Source organism: Podarcis cretensis (assembly GCF_951804945.1).
Source record: "Podarcis cretensis genome assembly, chromosome: 2".
NCBI classification, from domain to species: domain Eukaryota; kingdom Metazoa; phylum Chordata; class Lepidosauria; order Squamata; family Lacertidae; genus Podarcis; species Podarcis cretensis.
This window is the reverse complement of record NC_137171.1, coordinates 61735883-61757198: the sequence shown is the minus strand read 5'-3', so window position 1 is coordinate 61757198 and position 21316 is coordinate 61735883. Positions and strand designations below refer to the sequence as shown.

General features: G+C 45.5%; 1 protein-coding gene across 2 annotated transcripts; it reads right to left on the bottom strand.

Annotated features, from left to right (window-relative positions):
• Nucleotides 1-233: 233 nt before the first annotated feature.
• LOC307211200 (epididymal secretory protein 4-like) lies at nt 234-18367 on the bottom strand. Of its 2 annotated transcripts, XM_079967643.1 has the most exons (6): nt 18190-18366; nt 13187-13323; nt 12516-12586; nt 9710-9799; nt 8500-8601; nt 234-446 (listed from the first exon to the last, which is right to left on the bottom strand). In XM_079967643.1, exons 1-6 carry the CDS (start codon nt 18286-18288, stop codon nt 430-432), a joined length of 516 nt encoding a protein of 171 aa, XP_079823769.1. In that variant the 5' UTR covers nt 18289-18366; the 3' UTR covers nt 234-429. The 2 variants fall into 2 exon arrangements, with proteins under 2 accessions (XP_079823769.1, XP_079823770.1); XM_079967644.1 differs by lacking the exon at nt 9710-9799 and having other exon boundaries at nt 18190-18367.
• Between the last annotated feature and the right edge of the window lie 2949 nt (nt 18368-21316).

Here is a 21316-nt window from a genome sequence, read left to right as displayed (position 1 = left end):
AACTCCATCCATCAGTACTATCAGTCCCAGTCAGCCTGGCCAATGGGCATGGATAGCCAAAGTTGGAGAACCATATTGGCAACCTCTACAGCTGAGCACTCACTGGGCAGGTGCTTTGGCTGCTTGATAGGTTCATATATGTTTATCTTCTCCCATTTTGACCTCCAATAATGCTTCTGACAAAGTTTGCAAGATCTAAGCAATATTTATTTCTAAAAAAGTTTCAGGAGAGGGAGGAACCCAAAGACGTTGTTGTTCTAGTTGCATTAATTTCTACAAGCCAGAAATGTGGTGAGTGGACAGAGGCATTGATCCGTAGTCATCATCATCTCCACCATCCAGAAAGAGTAATGATTATTGGGTGTTTCTGATTATTAACCAATGGTGCAAATATATATGGAGAAATGCTGTATCTGGTTATTAAGCAGCTTATGGAGTGCATTGTTCTGTGGGAAAAAGGAAGAGAAGAGTGTCAGGGAAAGTGGTAAGGAGGAAGAAAATGTGAGCAACTCATATGTATTTCTTTATTTGGAATCAGTGGCAGATGATGCCCATTGGGATTGGTGGCATGGGAGGCAGGGAGGCCAACAGCAGATGGAGCCAGAGCAAATGACAGCTGCAACCACAGCCAATGAGAGGCCCCCGCCTACTGAGCTCCACAGGGGCAACACTGAGATGAAGGAGGAAGCTCTCAAGGAGTTCCACTACTTGAGTGGTGGTCAGTAAGAAGGTGGGCATGTGAAAACTCCCTAGAGGCAGACTAAGGCTGGTGGGACCAAATGTGGGAAACTGCTAGCATGGCAGTTGAAAAAGAGACAGAAACTAAACACAGTTACAAATTTAGAGATTGAAGGAAGAAACATTCAGAACCCTGTGGACATTAGAAAGTGTTTCCAGAGATACTTCAAAAAATTATATACTCAAGGGCCGCATGATGAGGACGAGATAAAACAATTTTTGAAAAAGAATGGATTACCAAAATTGTCACAAGAAAATAGAGTAATCTTGAACTCTAAAATAACACGACAAGAGATTGAACAAGCTATTCAGAATATGCAATTGGGCAAATCTCCAGGGCCAGATGGACTAACCTCCAAGTATTATAAGACATTGAAAGATTATTTGATACAACCAATGCTGGAGGTTAGCAACGAAATTTTGGAGGGGAAAAAGGCGCCGGAATCGTGGAAAGAAGCTTTTATCACATTGATACCAAAATCGGAAACTGAAAAGACTCAACTTAAGAACTACCGCCCCATCTCCCTCCTAAACGTGGATTACAAAATATTTGCAGACATATTAGCAAGTAGATTTAAAAAAGTATTGAATCAGGTAATTCACAAAGACCAGGCAGGCTTTCTCCCAGGAAGACATTTGTTTGCTAACACAAGGAACATAATTGACATTTTGGAACTTTTGCAAACAAATATCAACACAAAAGCAGTTTTAATTTTTATAGATGCGGAGAAAGCCTTTGATAATATTTCTTGGAAATTTATGAAGGGAAATTTGGAAGGGATGGGGGTGGGACGGAGTTTTGGGAACAGGATTGACGCAATTTATTCAGAACAAAAGGCTAAACTGATAGTCAACAATGTGATTACTGAAGAGTTCAAAATTGAAAAAGGAACACGACAAGGCTGCCCGATTTCCCCACTGTTATTTATCTCTGTTCTGGAGGTGCTCTTGAACATGATCAGAGGGGACCGGCTGGTGGAAGGTATTCAGGTCGGAGCGAAACAATATAAACTTAAAGCATTTGCAGATGATCTAGTTTTGACCCTTCAGGAGCCAGAATCTAGCACGAAAAAAGTATTACAATTAATTCAAGAGTTTGGTCGGGTAGCGGGATTTAAGTTAAATAAGCAGAAAACTAAGGTATTGGGGAAAAACTTGACAGTTACAGAGTCAGAACGGTTTCAGAAAGAGACAGAGTTGAACGTGGTCAAAAAAGTAAAATACCTAGGGATAAATATAACAGCAAAAAATCTGAGTCTATTCAAAGATAATTATGAGAAATGCTGGGCAGAAATTAAGAGAGACTTAGAAAGTTGGACAAGATTGAAACTTTCCTTGTTAGGCCGAATTGCTGCTGTAAAGATGAATGTATTGCCGAAAATGCTTATTTTATTTCAAACATTACAGATTGTGGACAAAACAGAGTGTTTCCGGAAGTGGCAGAGAGATATTTCTAAATTTGTCTGGCAGGGCAAAAAGCCCAGAATTAAGTTTAAGATATTAACTGATGCGAAAGAAAGAGGGGGCTTCGCCCTGCCAGACTTAAGGCTGTACTATGAATCAGCAGCTTTTTGCTGGTTGAAAGATTGGCTGCTTCTCGAAGACACTGATGTACTAGATTTGGAAGGTTTTGACAATGCGTTTGGTTGGCATGCATATTTATGGTATGACAAGGTTAAGATCAATAAAAATTTCAAGAACCATATTGTCAGAAAAGCAGTGTTTAATGTCTGGACAAAATACAAAGACTTATTGGAAAACAAAACTCCAAGGTGGCTTTCACCATTGGAAGCTAAGGCCCAGAAAAGACTCAATATGGAGGCCAAATGGCCGAAGTATTGGGAAATATTAGAAAAAGATGGAGATAATTGGAAATTGCAGAGTCAGGAGAAAATGAAAGACAAAGTGCGAGATTGGTTACATTATGCTCAGATTAAAGAAGTTTTTAAACTTGATAAAAAGTTAGGATTCCAGGTGGAAAAATCGAAGTTAGAAACGGAACTGTTAGAGCCTAAGACTAAGGTACTCTCAAGAATGTATAACTTGCTGTTAAAATGGAACACACAAGATGAAATGGTTAAATTGGCTATGATAAAGTGGGCACAGGACATTGGGTATAATATTATGTTTGAGGACTGGGAAAAGTTATGGACCATTGGGCTGAATTTCACTGCATGTAATGCTTTGAAAGAAAATGTAATGAAAATGATATATAGATGGTACATGACCCCAGTCAAACTTGCAAAAATATACCACTTGTCTGATAATAAGTGTTGGAAATGCAGGGAAAGTGAAGGAACGTTCTTTCACCTCTGGTGGACTTGCCCAGGGTTAAGGCCTTCTGGGAAATGATATACAATGAGCTGAAAAAGGTATTTAAGTATACCTTCCCTAAGAAACCAGAGGCCTTCCTTTTGGGCATTGTTGACCAGAGGGTGCTAAGGAATGACCGAACATTTTTTATGTATGCAACAACAGCAGCAAGGATACTCGTTGCTAAGCATTGGAAAACCCAAGATCTACCCACACTGGAAGAATGGCAGATGCAACTGATAGACTATATGGAACTGGCTGAGATGACTGGCAGAATTCGAGACCTGGGAGAGGAGACGGTGGAAGAAGATTGGAAGAAATTTAAGGACTATTTGCAAAAATATTGTAAACTGTATGAATGTTAAGGAGGATGCTTGATCACAAACAACTTGGCACCATTGAATTAGATAAACTGAACTATGAAGATAAGCTAAATTTAGGAAAAGATCAACTTTTAGATAATGATTAGGCTAAACTAAAAAGTTTTAAAAAGTCAAATGAATATATCTAAAATTCAAGATGTAACATTGGAAAATTAGATAAGGTGGGGACAAGGTGATAAATTGCTGAATTAATTTTTATATTTTGGAACGTAGGAGAGGGAGATGTGAGGAAGTCCAAAAAGGATAAGAAAATATGTTATGAAATGTGATATTTTTTGTATGTTTTGTTTATTATGTTATAATTAAAAAAAAACTATTAATAAATATTATATATATATATATATATATAAAAGGCTGGTGGGACCGTGTCCTATTTGCCTCAATGGGTCAGCCACTGTGAGGAACATGTATATCTCACCATTCTAGTTCAAAACTGAGCCACTCAACACAGTTAATGAATGCAGAAATTTTGGGGGTGGGAAACAGAGCATATAAAAATTTATGCCAATGAAAGAAGAGCAGATAAAATAAACAATACAGAGGTGTAAAAACCAAAGAGCTGAAGCAGCCAAGTATACTGACAGCAGCAAGAAAAGGTTTTGATATGTGGCCAGGAAGGACGAGTCCTCACTAAGGTCTTTGGGGGAATATGAACCTTCAAATACGATAGCCACCTAGGCCAGCATTCCATGTGTAACTTTTGGCTGGGTCTTTTCCCAGTCTCCAGCCAAGTGGAAGCTGCCTCCTTGCAGATGGGACTGAAGCTACTTTAATTCTAATTAACTGGAATCTGAGCCCCATAAGGCAGCCAAAGGCAGAGTTGATAGTCCCCAACCAGGCCATTATCTAGAGCTGGGGAATAGTTAAAAAGGTAAAGGTAAAGGACCCCTGGACAGTTAAATCCAGTCAAAGGTGACTGTGGGGTTGGGGTGCTCATCTTGCTTCAGGCCGAGAGAGCCGGCATTTGTCCACAGACAGCTTTCCGGGTCATGTGGCCAGCATTACTAAATAATAATAATATTAATCATAATTTAATGACCATGTCATTACAGAGGAGGCAGGTTTAGTCGTTGTCTGAGGACTATCCCTGCCTCCGGGTCTGGCCCTGACCGGATGAATACTAGAATCAGCAAGGGATACCCACATGACCTGAAAGTGTTGCTGTGCAATGCCAGGTCAATGATTCATAAGACCACTGCCATCCATGACTTGATCATGGATGGAGGACTTGACCTGGCATGTGTAACAGAGACTTGGTTGGATGAAGCAGATGGGCCTGTCCTTGCCACTGCTTGTCCACCAGGTTTCTCTTACGCACAGCAACCCAGGTCATGTGGGCGGGGAGGGGGGGTTGCAGTGATTTTTAGGAAGTCATTAGTTTGCACCAGGCGTCCTATTGGGAAGACCCAGTTTTCTGAGTGCATGTTCTGGAAGTTGGGCAATAGGGGCAGTACAGGATTCCTTTTGGTGTACCGACCTCCCCGCTGCACCAAGGATTCCCTGCCCGAGCTGCTTCAGGTCATGGCGGATGTTCTCCTGGAGACACCTAGCTTGATCGTTCTAGGGGATTTTAACATCCATGCCGACACGACCTTACAAGGGGCCGCTCGGGACTTCGTGGAAAGCATGGCCTCCATGGGACTGTCCCTGAATAAGTCTGGCCCAACCCATAGCCACGGACATGCCTTGGACCTGGTGTTTACCTCTACGGATGTTGGTGATCTGACACTAAGTAAAAGTGAAACGAAAGAAGTGCCATGGTCAGACCACTTCCTGGTGCAACTGGACTTCTCTGCGACCCATCCCCTCTGCAGAGAGGTGGGACCGATTCGGATGGTCCGCCCCCGCCACTTAATGGATCCAAATGGTTTCCAGAGAGTGGTAGGGGATGCTTTATCCCATGTTGATGGCCTTTCAGCCGATTCCCTGGTGGCCCGCTGGAATGTGGAGTTAACCAGGGCTATTGACTGTTTGGCTCCGAAGCGCCCTCTCAGATTGCATGGAGCCCGGAGAGCCCCGTGGTTTTCCACGGATCTGAGGGCAATGAAACAATCGTTGAGACGGCTAGAGCGCCGGTGGCGGATAACCCATTCTGAATCTGACCGGACACAGGTTAGAGCTCAACGTCGAGCCTACCAAGTGGCGATAGCGACGGCGAAGAAGACTTTCTTCACCGCCTCTATTGCATCTGCAGAAAATAGCAGCAGGAGACTCTTTCAGGTGGTTCACAATTTAGCGGAATTACCTGTAACATCGGGGCCCAGTACGGGCCACATGTTCTCCTGCAATGATTTTGCAAATTTTTTTGCAGATAAAATCGCTCAGATGCGGGAAGAAGTAGACTCCACCGTGGGAGCAGGGCCGGGGCAGGAGAGTGCTAGAGTCCTGTCTGGTCAAGTTGTGTGGGATCAATTCCAATCTGTTACCTCCGAGGATGTGGACAGGCTGCTTGGACGAGTGAAGCCAACCACCTGTCTCCTGCATCCTTGCCCATCCTGGCTTATAAAAGCTAGCCGGGAAGGACTGGGCGATGGGCTTCGTGGGGTGGTGAATGCTTCCCTCCGTGAGGGAGCCTTCCCAGACCCGCTGAAAGAGGCGGTTATTAAACCGCTTCTTAAAAAACCATCTCTAGATGCGGCCACAATGGCCAATTATCGCCCAGTCTCAAACCTTCCATTCTTGGGCAAGGTGATTGAGCGAGTGGTTGCTGAACAACTCCAGGCACGCCTGGAAGAAGCGGACCATTTGGATCCCTTCCAGTCGGGATTCAGGCCTCATCATGGGACTGAAACTGCCTTGGTCGCACTGGTTGATGATCTCCGGCGGGCTAGGGACAAAGGTGAGAGCTGTTTCCTAGTTCTGCTGGATCTCTCAGCGGCGTTTGATACCATCGACCATGACATCCTTCTGGACCGTCTTGAGGGGCTGGGAGCTGGGGGCACTGTCATACAGTGGTTCCGCTCCTTCCTCCTGGGCCGTGTTCAGAAAGTGGTGGTGGGGGATGAGTGTTCAGACCCCTGGGCTCTCACTTGTGGGGTGCCTCAGGGTTCTGTCCTCTCCCCCATGCTTTTCAACATCTACATGCAACCGCTGGGAGGGATCATCAGGAGGTTTGGGCTGGGTGTTCATCAGTATGCAGATGATACCCAGCTCTACCTCTCTTTTAAATCAGAACCAGTGAAGGCGGTAAAGGTCCTGTGTGAGTCTCTGGAAGCGGTTGGAGGATGGATGGCGGCTAACAGATTGAGGTTGAATCCTGACAAGACAGAAGTACTGTTTTTGGGGGACAGGAGGCGGGCAGGTGTGGAGGATTCCCTGGTCCTGAATGGGGTAACTGTGCCCCTGAAGGACCAGGTGCGCAGCCTGGGAGTCATTTTGGACTCACAGCTGTCCATGGAGGCACAGGTCAAATCTGTATCCAGGGCAGCTGTTTACCAGCTCCATCTGGTACGTAGGCTGAGACCCTATCTGCCTGCAGACTGTCTCGCCAGAGTGGTACATGCTCTGGTTATCTCCCGCTTGGACTACTGCAATGCGCTCTACGTGGGGCTACCTTTGAAGGTGACCCGGAAACTTCAACTAATCCAGAATGCGGCAGCTAGACTGGTGACTGGGAGCGGCCGCCGAGACCATATAACACCGGTCTTGAAAGACCTACATTGGCTCCCAGTACGTTTCCGAGCGCAATTCAAAGTGTTGGTGCTGATCTTTAAAGCCCTAAATGGCCTCGGTCCAGTATATCTGAAGGAGCGTCTCCTCCCCCATCGGTCTGCCCGGACACTGAGGTCCAGCTCCGAGGGCCTTCTGGCGGTTCCCTCACTGCGAGAGGCCAAGTTGCAGGGAACCAGGCAGGGGGCCTTCTCGGTGGTGGTGCCCGCCCTGTGGAATGCCCTCCCATCGGATGTCAAGGCGATGGACAACTACCTGACATTCAGAAAACATCTGAAGGCAGCCCTGTTCAGGGAGGTTTTTAATATGTGACATTTTAGTGTATTTTTCATCTCTGTTGGAAGCCGCCCAGAGAGGCTGGGGAAACCCAGCCAGATGGGTGGGGTACAAATAATAAATTATTATTATTATTATTATTATTATTATTATTATTATTAATAATACCCCGCTCATCTGGCTGGGTTTGCCCAGCCACTCTGGGCAGCTTCCAACAGAATATTAAAATACAATAGTCTATTAAACATTAAAAGCTTCCCTAAACAGGGCTACCTTCAGCTTTTGGTGCAACGGAACACAATGATGAAGGCAGAGCGCATGGAAATGCCATTCACCTTCCCACCGCAGCGGTACCTATTTATCTAATTAAACTGGCGTGCTTTCGAAATGCTAGATTGGCAGGAGCTTGGACAGAACAACAGGAGCTCAGCCCGTTGCAGGTATTCCAACTGTCAGCATTCTGATTGGCAAGCCCAAGAGGCTCAGCGGTTTAGACCACAGCGCCACCCGCGTCCCTCAGCTGGTCTCTAGCCAGACCCTGCCCAGGAGCCAGAATTGCTGGAGTCCCACCACACACACTACCCCAGCTGAGGGATGTAGAACAAACTCCTTCCTATCCATTCCCACAGCTAGGTCCAAATTGTTTGCTGCCCTTAGCAAATCAACCCCCCACTCAATTCCTGATAGCTTCAGGTGCTTTAATTATGATTAAGCATGGAAATCAGACCTCAGTTAATTTCAGTGATTTAACTACAGTGGTACCTTGGTTGTCGAACGTAATCTGTTCCAGAAGACTATTCGACTTCTGAAACTTTCGACAACTACGGCGTAATGGGCAGTCGGCAAATTCAATTGAGACAATTGAGAAATGAGCTTCAGTAGCCGTTCGACTTCCGAGGTGCATTCAAATCGGAAGCATTTATTTCCAGGTTTCTGGCGAAAACCAAAATGTTCAACTTCTGAAGCATTCATCAAACGAGGTACCACTGTACTCAAACTGTAGTGGTGATCCAGATTTGTGAATCTCTCTGAGACTAAATATAGCTCCTCAGATTCTGTTTCACACAGAGACATTCATACACAGCTACAATAAAAAAATATTGAGATCAGGTTGCCTTACCAACATGCTCAAAGTATTTGATGTGTGCCTCAGGAAAGTCTTGCTCCAAAACTAATTTCTTGAATTTTTCTTTGATGTCATCTCCCACTTCCGATCCCCTAGCTTTAAACACAAGCAAAGGTTGAGTAAATTGTTGTTCTCAGAAAGGCTGAAATATCTGTTTTATGTCTATAGAGCACCAAAAGTCTCTTACTCTTGCCATCTTCTCTGGATTGTCCATTGGACAGGAACAGAACCCCCGTGAAACCAGAAAAGAGGATCTAAGCAGGCCTGGCCAGACTTGGCCCTCTACATGTTTTGGGGCTACAATTCCCATCATCCATGACCACTGGTCCTGCGAGCTAGGGATGATGGGAGTTGTAGTCCCAAAACATCTGGAGGGCCATGTTTGGCCATGTCTGATCCAAAGGAACTGAAAGCCTACACAGGTGCTGACTGTCCCTATGTGCTAGTGGGAGCCTTTATGGTAGCTGCTCTTTCTGCTGGATCATTGTTAATAATGCAGCCCCCTGTTTCCTTTTATTTTGGGGACACCTTTTATCTTCATGTGAAGTGCTAAAGTGGCCATTCTTTAGGGTTCAACCCCCTTTTCCAAAAAAGATATTCCTTCACCCCGGGAAGGGCTGATTATTCCATTAGCCACTTTTTATTCTAGAAGATTATTGTAGTCAAGATTTTAAATAGGTTTTCCTCCTTCTTTTTAACTCTGTACAGTATAGGTGACTGTTGACAGAAAAAAAAAAAAAACAAAAAAAAGGGGGGGGAGAGAAATTAGCCAGATAAGCACTGGCTCTGCCTCCTTCCTTTGAACTTTTCCTGCTCTGGCTGGTCCACAGAAAAACTTGAAACTCAGAACTTGAAACTGAGCTTGCTTCTTTCCTCTCCTCCCAACCCATTCTCCTTTTGTGACTTTTAGGGCGTGTGTGTGTCTGTGTGTGTGTGTGTGTGTGTGTGTGAGAGAGAGAGAGAGAGAGAGAGAGAGAGAGAGAGAGAGAGAGAGATTTGTAACTTCTTTGTGGCTGAAGAATGAGTTGAAAAACAGCAACACTAACTAACTAACTAGCACCCTTTTTTGCTGAACCACAGATATACCACATGGTGGAGTGAGGGTTATTGGTTTGTTTGTTTTATGTTGTGAACTGCTCTGAGATCTATGGGTGAAGAGCTGTATTAAATAAATAAAAATAAAATCCATTGCCATAACACATACCAGTCAGATATATAGCTTCATGTTCTAATTTCTTCTTGTGCATAATGACATACTTTTCATAATCAGTATCCATGATATGGGCAATACCATCTATACAGGAAACAACACAAGATATCAACTGAAGGAAGCGGGTTCCTCATTTCTTGGATGTTAGTGGGGGGGGGGCAGCCACTCTTAGTCACCTTAATTATTCATTCTTTCTCCCACCCCCTCATTAATATGTCTTCAGAATTTTAAGGGAGGTGAATCTCCATGACTTAATAAGTGTCCAGCCCAGGTCCACTGCCACAGATTGCCCTACCTAAAGCAGGCAGTGGGAACCACCATTCCTTCATCCCCACACATTTCATCTTGCTCCCTGTCTTACTTTCCCCCTCTTTTAGCCATGGTGTTAGGCATGGCAGACTCCTCCAACTCTTGAGCCAGAGAAAAGGGCGTTCTTCTTAAAAGGAAGGTGTTTGTGTGGCCAAGGCTGCAAGTACTATGCTGAAAATCTAAAGTTAAATGTAAATGTTGACTAGTTACATAGGAAATGTATGATTATGTGGACACTCTCTCAACCCCTTCCCCAGAAGGCCTTGCTTTGAGGAAGGACACCCCCTCCCTCTTTCTCAATACAGTCATACCTCTAGTTGCGTTCGCTTCATGTTGCGTTTGCTTCATGTTGCAGATGCATTCTGCATGCTTCACACATGCACAGAATGGCCGTGTGCACTCCATGCTTGCACAGAAGAAGCGCTCTAGTTGTGGACTTTTCGGGGTGCAAACGGCACCCCAGAACATATTTCATCCAAACTAGAGTTACCACTGTATGTGGCAGGGAGGAGGGCGGACCTTAGACCCTGTTTGGAGAGTAGCAGAGCAAGCAGGTTGCAGAGAGGCTCCAGACAGTGAGAACTCACCACCCCTTCTGCTCCTCCTTAACTTTGTTGAGAGCCGCCCACAGTGGCTGGGGTAACTCGGTCAGATGGATGGGATATAAGTAACAAAATTGTTGTTGTTGTTTGCCTGGCTCTGTTAAACTAGAACTTTTCCTGCGGGCCTTGGAGAACCTCACTAGAAAAGCAAAAACTAGCTGTTTTGATCCATTTCAAAAATAATAAAACCCTCTAGGTGAGCATTACATTTATTCCAGCCAATCCTAGTGTCAGGAAAGACTGGCCAACTTTTAAGTTCTCCAGCACTCTTCATCGAGCACAATATTACCAAAATAATGATAAATTTCCCCACCCACCCAAAAAACCAATCAGGCTGGGATGATATGTATGAGGGCAGCTTAAAGGATCTCTTGCAAGATAAAGATTGCAGGGTGACAGAGTCTCTTCCCAGTACTATGAACATCAGTTGTCTGGCTGCCAGGGATTCTGCGATAAAGAAGCAAAGACTGCTCCCCAGGTCTGAGAACATAGATCCCAGCTGTAACCCAGAACTCCCTTGTGCAGCCTTGAGTGAAACACTCAAGGTCCTCCTGGTTAAGCAGAGGGGAGATCAAAAGAGAAAGCAGGAGTCTTCCATTTTGAAAAGCCCAAGATTAATTTTGGATGGCAACAAGGCAAATCATATCCTCCTAAGTTGGGAAGTGGAGGCGTTGGTTTAACCATCTGCCATGAACCATAACTCAGGGGGTAAATCACTTCCTTTGCATGTGGAATGTCCCTGGTTCAATTCCTGATGTTGTGCAACTTAAAAGGATCCTGTCACTGGGATGGAAAGAGACTTCTGACACGGGGATGGAAAGAGCCACCATCAGCCTGAGTGGGTCAAACTCAGGCAAACGGACAAATAGTTTTTGGCAGTTTCCTGTTACAGCGGTACCTCAGGTTACAGACGCTTCAGGTTACAGACTCCACTAACCCAGAAATAGTACATCGGGTCAAGAACTTTGCTTCAGGATGAGAACAGAAATCATGTGGCAGCGGTGCGGCGGGAGCAGGAGACCTCATTAGCTAAGGTGGTACCTCAGGTTAAGAACAGTTTCAGGTTAAGTACAGACCTCCTGAACGAATTAAGTTCTTAACCCGAGGTACCACTGTACTGTGATGTCTCTTTTACCAACCTTCATATACTGCTCTTTTGCTCTCAGATCACAAAACGCAGATGGAAATTTAAAAATATTTATATGTTTTGTTTGAACTGAGGGAAAATCAGCTTGCAAAAGAAGGGTTTGCATGAGGTAAAGATGGGCAAAGGACTTCCACATAACCAGACTGTTACATACCTTTAACTCCTCATTTGCCCTTCCTATCTTTTTGTTATTTAGACTGATAGTCTTATGCTGCATCCTCTTTACAACCTCCTCCTCCTCCTCTCACTTCTCTCTTGAATCTCAAGATGAGAGGTCAGCTTGGAATGATCTTCCGAAAGAACTATGGAGCAAGCATAGCTGCCTTTGTTTTCTCTAGCCTACTTAGGTTTAGTGAGACCCAGTACTTTCTTTCAGAAAAAAAGTTTAGGGGTCCTCTCATATTCCTACTCGTATTGAAATACTGCCCCCTCAATGAGGCCAAACTTAGATTGACAAAATGTTTAAGGGTATGTGTACCCCTGTGTCCCCCCAGAAAAAAGCACTGGCTAGACCTAGTAACCTTTTTCTAGGCAAGTTATGTATTTCCTAAAATAAACAACCTTATTGGTGGGTGAGTGATTGCATTGCTCTCCCCCTCATAACTCGATTTTGCACTCAGAAGGAAGAATATAAAAAGAACAGATGTTTGAACATTTGCCCAAATCACAGCATCTGGATCTTCCGATCACAAAACATACTTTGTCATCAGGTAATAGGGTGGCTCATGGCACTCATACTTACCAGGAAATTCGAATACACCAGGTTTGTCAGTGTGCTTTAACACAAGAGCTGATTGTTTGCAGACACCATCCCTGGAAAAGAGAGCTAAATGAAAGCACTTCAAAACCATATACCCAGCCTGCTTCCTGCCTTGCCTCCTCTACTTGTATTTTTTAGGGTGTCAGAGCCACTGATGGAAGAATACAGTACCAGTAAGATGCCTTAGAGTTTACCAGAGGGAAGGATAGCCGGAGTGTCAAGTGGAATAGCACCCTGTTGCGGTCAATGCCTTCAAAATGAACAGGCCTTTTTGGAGGCCTCTACATTATCAAATGGTTTCCACAGGATTACTCAATGTTTCCATTGGCATTCCAGCTATGTTTTATTTATATCACTATGCCCAACCTAAGTGGCTCGTTATGATATATTAAGATAAAATAAGACCAAAGAAAGAGAGAGAGAGAGAGAGAGAGAGAGAGAGAGAGAGAGAGAATAGGGGATGGGAAACATTTCTACACTGACTGGCAGTGCCAGAAACTTTATGCCCTTTCCAAAGCATCTCAAAACGATTTCAGGGGACATCAGGGCTGTGGCTCAGTGGCAGAGCACCTGCTTTGCATGCACAAGGACCCCGGTTCAATCCTCAGCCTATGCATGAGGAGGAGGAGAGGTATCAGTTGTAAGGTACTAACGACATATAATTAGCGATGAGTTTCATATCTCCATCCGAAACCTCCACCGTGTGGTCCATTGGTGATATTTTCTGATCATGCTCATTCAACTCAGGCAACTTGGAAGCTATCCCGATGGAGTGCCAATTCCCGACAACCTAAAACAGAAGAATTTTGATTGACATTTTAGGGGGCAGCGAAAGGTGATAGGTTTAAATATATAAAATAGCAACGTCCAGTCGGTGGACTGCGAAAGTAATGTTGGTTATAGCGCTGCGTTCAATTTTTAGTGTTGCACTTTCTGTTGTGCATTTTTTGTCATTCCCCCCCCCCCAAATAAAATGCTCAACAACTCTGGCCAACCCCCCCCCAAAAAAAACCCCTACACACTCCTCCTCCTTCCAATGACAATGCATAGATTAGTGCCAGTTATTTTATCCTGGGAGTACATTGCAGTCTCTGGGGAGTTGGACGTGCCTGATATAAAGCAACCCACCTCATCTCTGTAATTTTCCTACCAGAGCTAGAAGCACAAATCAAAATCAGGCAGCCATTAATCTGCTGATAGCCACGTTTGTGGGCCTGGGCGAGAGGAGAAGGGGGACCCAAAAGCTGTTATTCTAAAGCAGCAATGCTGCAGCAAGCAAAGGCTCCAGCAGCTCAGTCAGCTGCTTGTGGCTGGAAAGCCAGACAGGAAGTATGTGACTGTTGCCATGGAAACAAAGGGGCAGTCCATTCTGTACTGAGCACCGGATGTTAGCTCAGTGTGTGTGTTATATGACCTGTACAGGATGTACATGGGTGGAGTTTGGAGTTTCTCTCTGTTTGTTGAAGAGAGCGGACATCTTTTACTGTATGACTGCTAAAGACAGGAATAAAAGCATGTAAGATACATTTCTGTCTGAGTCTGATTCCCCTCCCTGGGGATATGCAGGGAGAAGGGAGGAGGAGAAGCAGTTGGTGTGTTTTTCTCACAGCCTGAGGAAAATCGCCGGAATGGACCTCGAGTGTTTTTCCTGCCGGGAGTCGCCGGAGGGAGGTCGAAAGAATTCAGCCGGTGCCTGGAGAGATAGGCACATACCTCTGACCGGCACTGAATTCCAACAGTGGTAGCAGACCAGGATGGTTTCTACGATCCATGGAAGTCTGCAGAAATTGGAGCAGAGCTGCTATTTTCATCCCTCTCCATGGAAGCCTGAGATGGAGGCTGATTCTCTGCAGCTAGAAGCTGACCAGAAGAAGCTGAAAGCCAAGCTACGGAGCCCAGGTATGAGATTTTCGGGCTTAAAAGTGTGAATGCAGATTGATTCATTCTCTGCTTCATGGGAGCAACGTTTGGGAAAAACAGCTCCGAGAGAGAAGAGTCTGCATTCCAAACATTCCTGTGGTTTTTCCTGTCCAAGGAAAGGAATGTGGTTGCTTAGCAACGCAGGCCAGTTTCGAGATAAGGGCTGGAAGTCAGGCTGTGCCCAGAGAGGCACAAACAGCTCGTGTTTTGACTAGGCCCTTACAAAGGAACTGTTGAAAGGGGACTTTCCACGCGGCCAGTGTTAGAGCTGCCAGGTGCACAGAGTGTAAACAAGCCAGCTATTGGATTTTAGAGGCTTGTGTTTGAGAGTCAATGCAAGGACTCAAAATGGATGCCAAGAAAGGGGGGGGGCTGCCTTCTCCACCCCTCTTGACCAGTGACAATTATGCATCTTGGTCTATTAAGATGAAGGCCTTGCTGCAGAATCAGAGACTGTTTGGGGTGATTGAGAACCCCATCCCTGCAGCACCAACGCGTGCTTGGGAGTCACAGGATGTGAAGGCCAGAACGGCTATAATTCTGTGCGTGTCAGACTCTCAGCTTATTCATATACAAGATTTACAGCACGCGAAAGATGTTTGGGACACGCTGAGAAGGACACATCAGAGAGATGCAGGTTCTTCAGCGTTGCTGTATTTTGAAAAGCTGACTAACCTGAGGCTTGCGCCTGATGGAGATGTTCAAGCGCACCTGACGGAAATGAAATTTCTGCGTCAGCAGATGGTGGAACGCAATTTCCGTCTGGATGAGGAAGTGTTTTGCTTCATGGTGATAAACAGCCTGAATCGGACTTACAAAACGGTTGCCAGTCAGCTGGGGTCTCTCCCAGCAGCTGATCTAACGTCGGACAGGGTCTTTGCCGTGGTTCTTTGTGAACATGACAGACTTGCTGCACTGGAGGTCAAGGACAGGGGGAGACAAGAACGGAGTTCTGACACCCCCACTGCTGATGCTACTGGAGAAAATGCTGTAGCTTTGAACGTTGTCCAATGTTTCAATTGTGGGCAGACTGGGCATCTTCAGCGGTACTGCAAGAAGCCACGTCAGAACAAAGGAGCCAAGGGAAGCTCCACGAAGTCTGAGGCGTCAGGCAGAAGTCATGCCAAGTCACAGGCGAAGCCTGCAAAGGCTTTGATGTCCCTAAAAGCCACACCACAAGTGGGGAATTCCTTCGTTTTAGACACGGGAGCGACGGTTCACATGACCCATCGCAGGGATTTGTTTTCGTCGTTTGAGAAGCAAAGCTTCGTTGTACAACAAGCCAACGGTCGAGAGCTGGAAGCCACCGGAATTGGGACTGTGTATCTTAAAAGTCAGAACTTGACTATAAACAATGTTTATTTGGTTCCAGAGTTGAAGTACAATCTGCTCAGCGTTTCGCAGATTGCCAAGAAGGGACTAAAACTGTCCTATGATGATCAACACTGCGAGATCTACAAAGATGGAGAGTTGTATCTTTCTGCCGAAGAGAAAGATGGACTGTATTTGTTGACTTTTGATCAAAGTGATTACATGGAATGTAATTCTTGTGATTCTAACATGATTTCTTTTGCAGGTGTAGCCAAGAAGAACACCAAGCAGGTCACCTCGAGGGTCGACAAGGCATTTCAGCGGGTGTATGCTGATGTGATTGGTCCTTTAGCACCATCTAGAGGCAATGCAAAGTATTACCTAATATGTGTTGATTCTTTTACAGGTTTTGTCTGGATTAATCTTTTGGAGAGACCGAAAGAAGCCTTAGAAAGGTTTAAAGAGTTTTGTGACAAGGTTAAAAATATGCATGATGCTGACATAGATTGTCTTTGCACAGATGAGAAGCCAATTTTTCTCTTACAGGATTTCCAGAGGTTCCTGAAGAAGAAAGGGATAAGACACAAAATTGCAGCTTCCGAAGAAGCTTGGAAGAGATGTGTCTGTGTTAGGGTGAACAAAGAATTGCAAAAGGGAATGGAAGCGCAATTGCTTAGTTCACATCTGCCACATGAGTACTGGGCTGAGTCGCTAATGTCATATACTTATACGTGGTTGAGAAAGTTTTCAAAAGAGTTGGGAAGTTCTCCTTTTGAGAAACTGTTCCACAGAAAACCTTCTGTTGCCCATTTCAAGGTTTTTGGGTCTCATGTGAGGACAGAAGCTCCGGGTGGAGTAAAGAATGCCAGAGGCATTTTTGTGGGTTATGAAAAGGGTCTCTACAGAGTAATTTTGTCTGAATCTGGTAAGGTGATTCTCACAAAATTTCTAGAGAGTGCTCCTGAACAGGAGAGAGTGATTGTTCACACATTTCCCACAGGTGATGATGATGATTCTGATGATGATGATGATGAGTTTGATCTTATTGAGTTCAGTAGTACTGATGATGACAGCGATAGCTCAGACAGCTCAGTTGTCACAGTCATTGAGAGGAAATCTCACGTAATGACTAGACCCTCAGAAGAGGAGGATGAACCACTGATTAAGCTTAGTACTGGTTCTTCAGAGAGTTCAGAGGCTGAACCAGAAAGCAAGGGAGAGCAGCACCTCTTACGTAGGTCTGAGAGAGCAACGAAGGGTGTACCACCCAAGAGGTATTCAAAAGAGTTTGCCAACCAAGCTATTGCATGTGTTGCTGTTGTAAACGACCAAGGTCAAATTGAAGCTGTGTCTGAGTCAGAGACAAAGGCACAACAGAGAGTTGCTAACCAAGGTAATGCAGAAGCACTCATTCCTTGGAAGTCACACAACCAGAGAGGTACATTGGTAAAACCAATGGCGGGTAGTTCCAAGGATGGAACTGAAACAACAGGGGAGTGTTATAAGTATAACAACTGTTTGTTTTCTTCTCTGGATGACGCTTTGCTCGCAGCACGCATTGATACTTTAGGGGGAGTATGTTATTCTAAAGCAGCAATGCTGCAGCAAGCAAAGGCTCCAGCAGCTCAGTCAGCTGCTTGTGGCTGGAAAGCCAGACAGGAAGTATGTGACTGTTGCCATGGAAACAAAGGGGCAGTCCATTCTGTACTGAGCACCAGATGTTAGCTCAGTGTGTGTGTTATATGACCTGTACAGGATGTACATGGGTGGAGTTTGGAGTTTCTCTCTGTTTGTTGAAGAGAGCGGACATCTTTTACTGTATGACTGCTAAAGACAGGAATAAAAGCATGTAAGATACATTTCTGTCTGAGTCTGATTCCCCTCCCTGGGGATATGCAGGGAGAAGGGAGGAGGAGAAGCAGTTGGTGTGTTTTTCTCACAGCCTGAGGAAAATCGCCGGAATGGACCTCGAGTGTTTTTCCTGCCGGGAGTCGCCGGAGGGAGGTCGAAAGAATTCAGCCGGTGCCTGGAGAGATAGGCACATACCTCTGACCGGCACTGAATTCCAACAGCAACAGGGCCTTTACTGTGAGCATTCAAGATCAACAACCCTAATCTGCCGTTTGCCATCTTATTGGATTTACTCTAGCTCATTGATTTTAGAATATTTTTATTCCCTGCCTGATATTATATTAATGTTTTATATTCTTGTTGTTGGCTGCTCTGAGCCCAGTCCTTGGACAGAGTGGGCAGGGTATAAATATTATTATTATTATTATTATTATTATTATTATTATTATTATTCACTCAAGAGCAAAGCTGCTCAGGTGTCCTATCCAGAGTCCTAAGAGAAGCAAGGTCAGAGGGGAGAGGGGAAACATCACTCATTTCCACAGGTTGCAAGTCCCATCTGTAAACGTCTTACCTTTTGGGGGTCAAAGTCTGGGTACACAGGGATGTCAGCACTGACAGGAAATATGCAGGCAGGGGTCAGTCCAAACACCAGCAGCAGCACAGCAATCATCCTGGAGCTGGTTCACTCCTGCTCTTACCGTGAACACCGTGTGCAGGGGGAGAGAATGATGGTCCAGGGTTTCAGCAGCCCAGTTTAAATATCTGCCTTCCAAATGCCTTCAAAGTACATCCCACTCACCAATTTATGCAAAAGGGAAGAACAGAGTGGGAGCAACAGGGTTATTTTTGAAGGGAATTAGTTTGATTTGTGGTGTGGAACAAGGTGGAGTCTCCTTTGTGCTTCAGAAGAAGGGAAGAAACATGCTTGTTCTCTTGGGTTGTTGAGGGGGATGTTCTTGAGGGGGTGTTCAAGGCTGGCACATTCCCTTCCTGGGCAAGTACAGAGGTCACAGGTGCTCCATGGCATCTCCTCCCGCCCCACCCCATCTCCACAAGCTGGCCCAGCCCTTAATGACTTGTGGTCTTTTCAGCAAAAGGAGTGGAAGACCTATCACAGAATGAAATACTTAAGCTTCTCCAGGATATTAGATCACTGGACCACACATCCCAGGGGCTGGTGGTGGGAACTGCCACCTCAAGGACCTGATCAGGCCCACCAAACTTACCCTGGTGGCAGCACTGCCACAGGTAGGGGAATGTGCAGAAGACCAGCAGGTGTGGAACAATTATCCTAATCATGGGTTGAAACTAGTACACCCAGCCCAGTGCCAAAATGGAAATATAGATCATCCCTTGCCACCCACCCTGCTCCCAAAATAGATCTGATGAGCGATGGGGAGATGGTCATCTAGTATTGTGGGAGAAATCCAAACTTGGGTGAGGGGAGGAAAGCAATGCCTCAGAGATCATGTTATCTTTGCACCCACCCGGGAATGGAATGTGCCAGCCTTCAAAAACATCCCCCTCAACATCCCAAGAGAACAAGCATGTTTGTTCCCATCTTCTGAAGCACAAAGGAGTCTCCACAGGCTTCAATCAAATGGCAAATGGCCACATGGGCAAGACGTATCTCCAGCCACATCTTTGTACGTGAGAGGTAGGAAGGGAGGAAATCAAAAGTAGTGATGTTATTCCTCTATAGGCTGCCATTGAAGGTCACTCCTCTTAGTTGCTGCAATGTACCTTGTTCCACCCACCCCACAAATAAACCAATTCACTTTTTAAAAAATAGGCCTGTTAAGTAGCATCTGTGTGGAGACAGCATTGATATAGTTGGCATAACAGAAATCTGGTGGAATACAGAGAATCTGTGTGACACAGATTCAGTTAGGTAGCCGTGTTGGTCTGATGCAGTAGAAATAGATAGATAGATAGATAGATAGATAGATAGATAGATAGATGATAGATATAGTCCAGGAGCACCTTAGAGACCAACTAAATTTGTTCTTGGTATGAGCTTCTGTGTGCATGCATGCTTCTTCAGATACTCTGAAACAGAAGTCACCAGACCTTTATATATAGTGAGAGGGTGGGGAAGGGTATTACTCAGAAGGGTTGTGGGAATGGGTGAAAGGGAAGAATCCAAAATAGAAGGCATTGTAGCAATGGATGAGTTCAACTACCCTCACTATTTTCTTTCATGATAGTTTTGCAAACAAGTAATGGTGGCGGGGGTAGGGGCTTTACACTTCACAAACATTGTCCAGCCCAAAATGAAGCACATTGATATTTCATTATTTATAATATTTATAAGTTGCCCCATAACAGGATGTTTTCCAGGCAGCTTTCCAACCACAGAATAAAGCAAATTAAAATTCATTGATGGCAAAATAAAAGTATATAATACAGCCTAAAACTCATGCAATGATTTTGCAAAGTTTTTTTGCAGATAAAGTCGCTCAGATTCGGAAAGAGGTAGACTCCACCGTGGGAGCAGGGCCGGGGCGGGAGAGTGCTAGAGTTCTGTCTAGTCAAGTTGAGTGGGATCAATTCCAATCTGTTACCTCCGAGGATGTGGACAGGCTGCTTGGACGAGTGAAACCAACCACCTGTCTCCTGGATCCTTGCCCATCCTGGCTTATAAAAGCTAGCCGGGAATGACTGGGCGATGGGCTTTGTGGGGTGGTGAATGCTTCCCTCCATGAGGGAGCCTTCCCAGACCCGCTGAAAGAGGTGGTTATTAAACCGCTTCTTAAAAAACCATCTTTAGATGCGGCCACAATGGCCAATTATCGCCCAGTCTCAAATCTTCCATTCTTGGGCAAGGTGATTGAGCGAGTGGTTGCTGAACAACACCAGGCACGCCTGGAAGAAGCAGACCATTTGGGTCCCTTCCAGTCAGGATTCAGGCCTCATCATGGGACTGAAACTGCCTTGGTCGCACTGGTTCATGATCTCCAGCGGGCTAGGGACAAAGGTGAGAGCTGTTTCCTAGTTCTGCTGGATCTCTCAGCCGCGTTTGATACCATCGACCATAGCATCCTTCTGGACCGTCTTCAGGGGCTGGGAGCTAGGGGCACGGTTATACAGTGGTTCCGCTCCTTCCTCCTGGGCCGTATTCAGAAAGTGGTGGGGGGGATGAGTGTTCAGACCCCTGGGCTCTCACTTGTGGGGTGCCTCAGGGTTCTGTCCTCTCCCCCATGCTTTTTAACATCTATATGCAGCCGCTGGGAGAGATCATCAGGGGGTTTGGCCTGGGTGTCCATCAGTATGCGGATGATACCCAGCTCTACCTCTCTTGTAAATCAGAACCAGTGAAGGTGGTGAAGGTCCTGTGTGAGTGTCTGGAGGCTGTTGGAGGATGGATGGCGGCTAACAGATTGAGGTTGAATCCTGACAAGACAGAAGTGCTGTTTTGGGGGGACAGGAGGTGGGCAGGTGTGGAGGATTCCCTGGTCCTGAATGGGGTAACTGTGCCCCTGAAGGACCAGGTGCGCAGCCTGGGAGTCATTTTGGACTCACAGCTGTCCATGGAGGCACAGGTCAAATCTGTGTCCAGGGCAGCTGTTTACCAGCTCCATCTGGTATGCAGGCTGAGACCCTATCTGCCTGTGGACTGCCTCGCAAGAGTGGTACATGCTCTGGTTATCTCCCGCTTGCACTCTACATGGGGCTACCTTTGAAGGTGACCCGGAAAC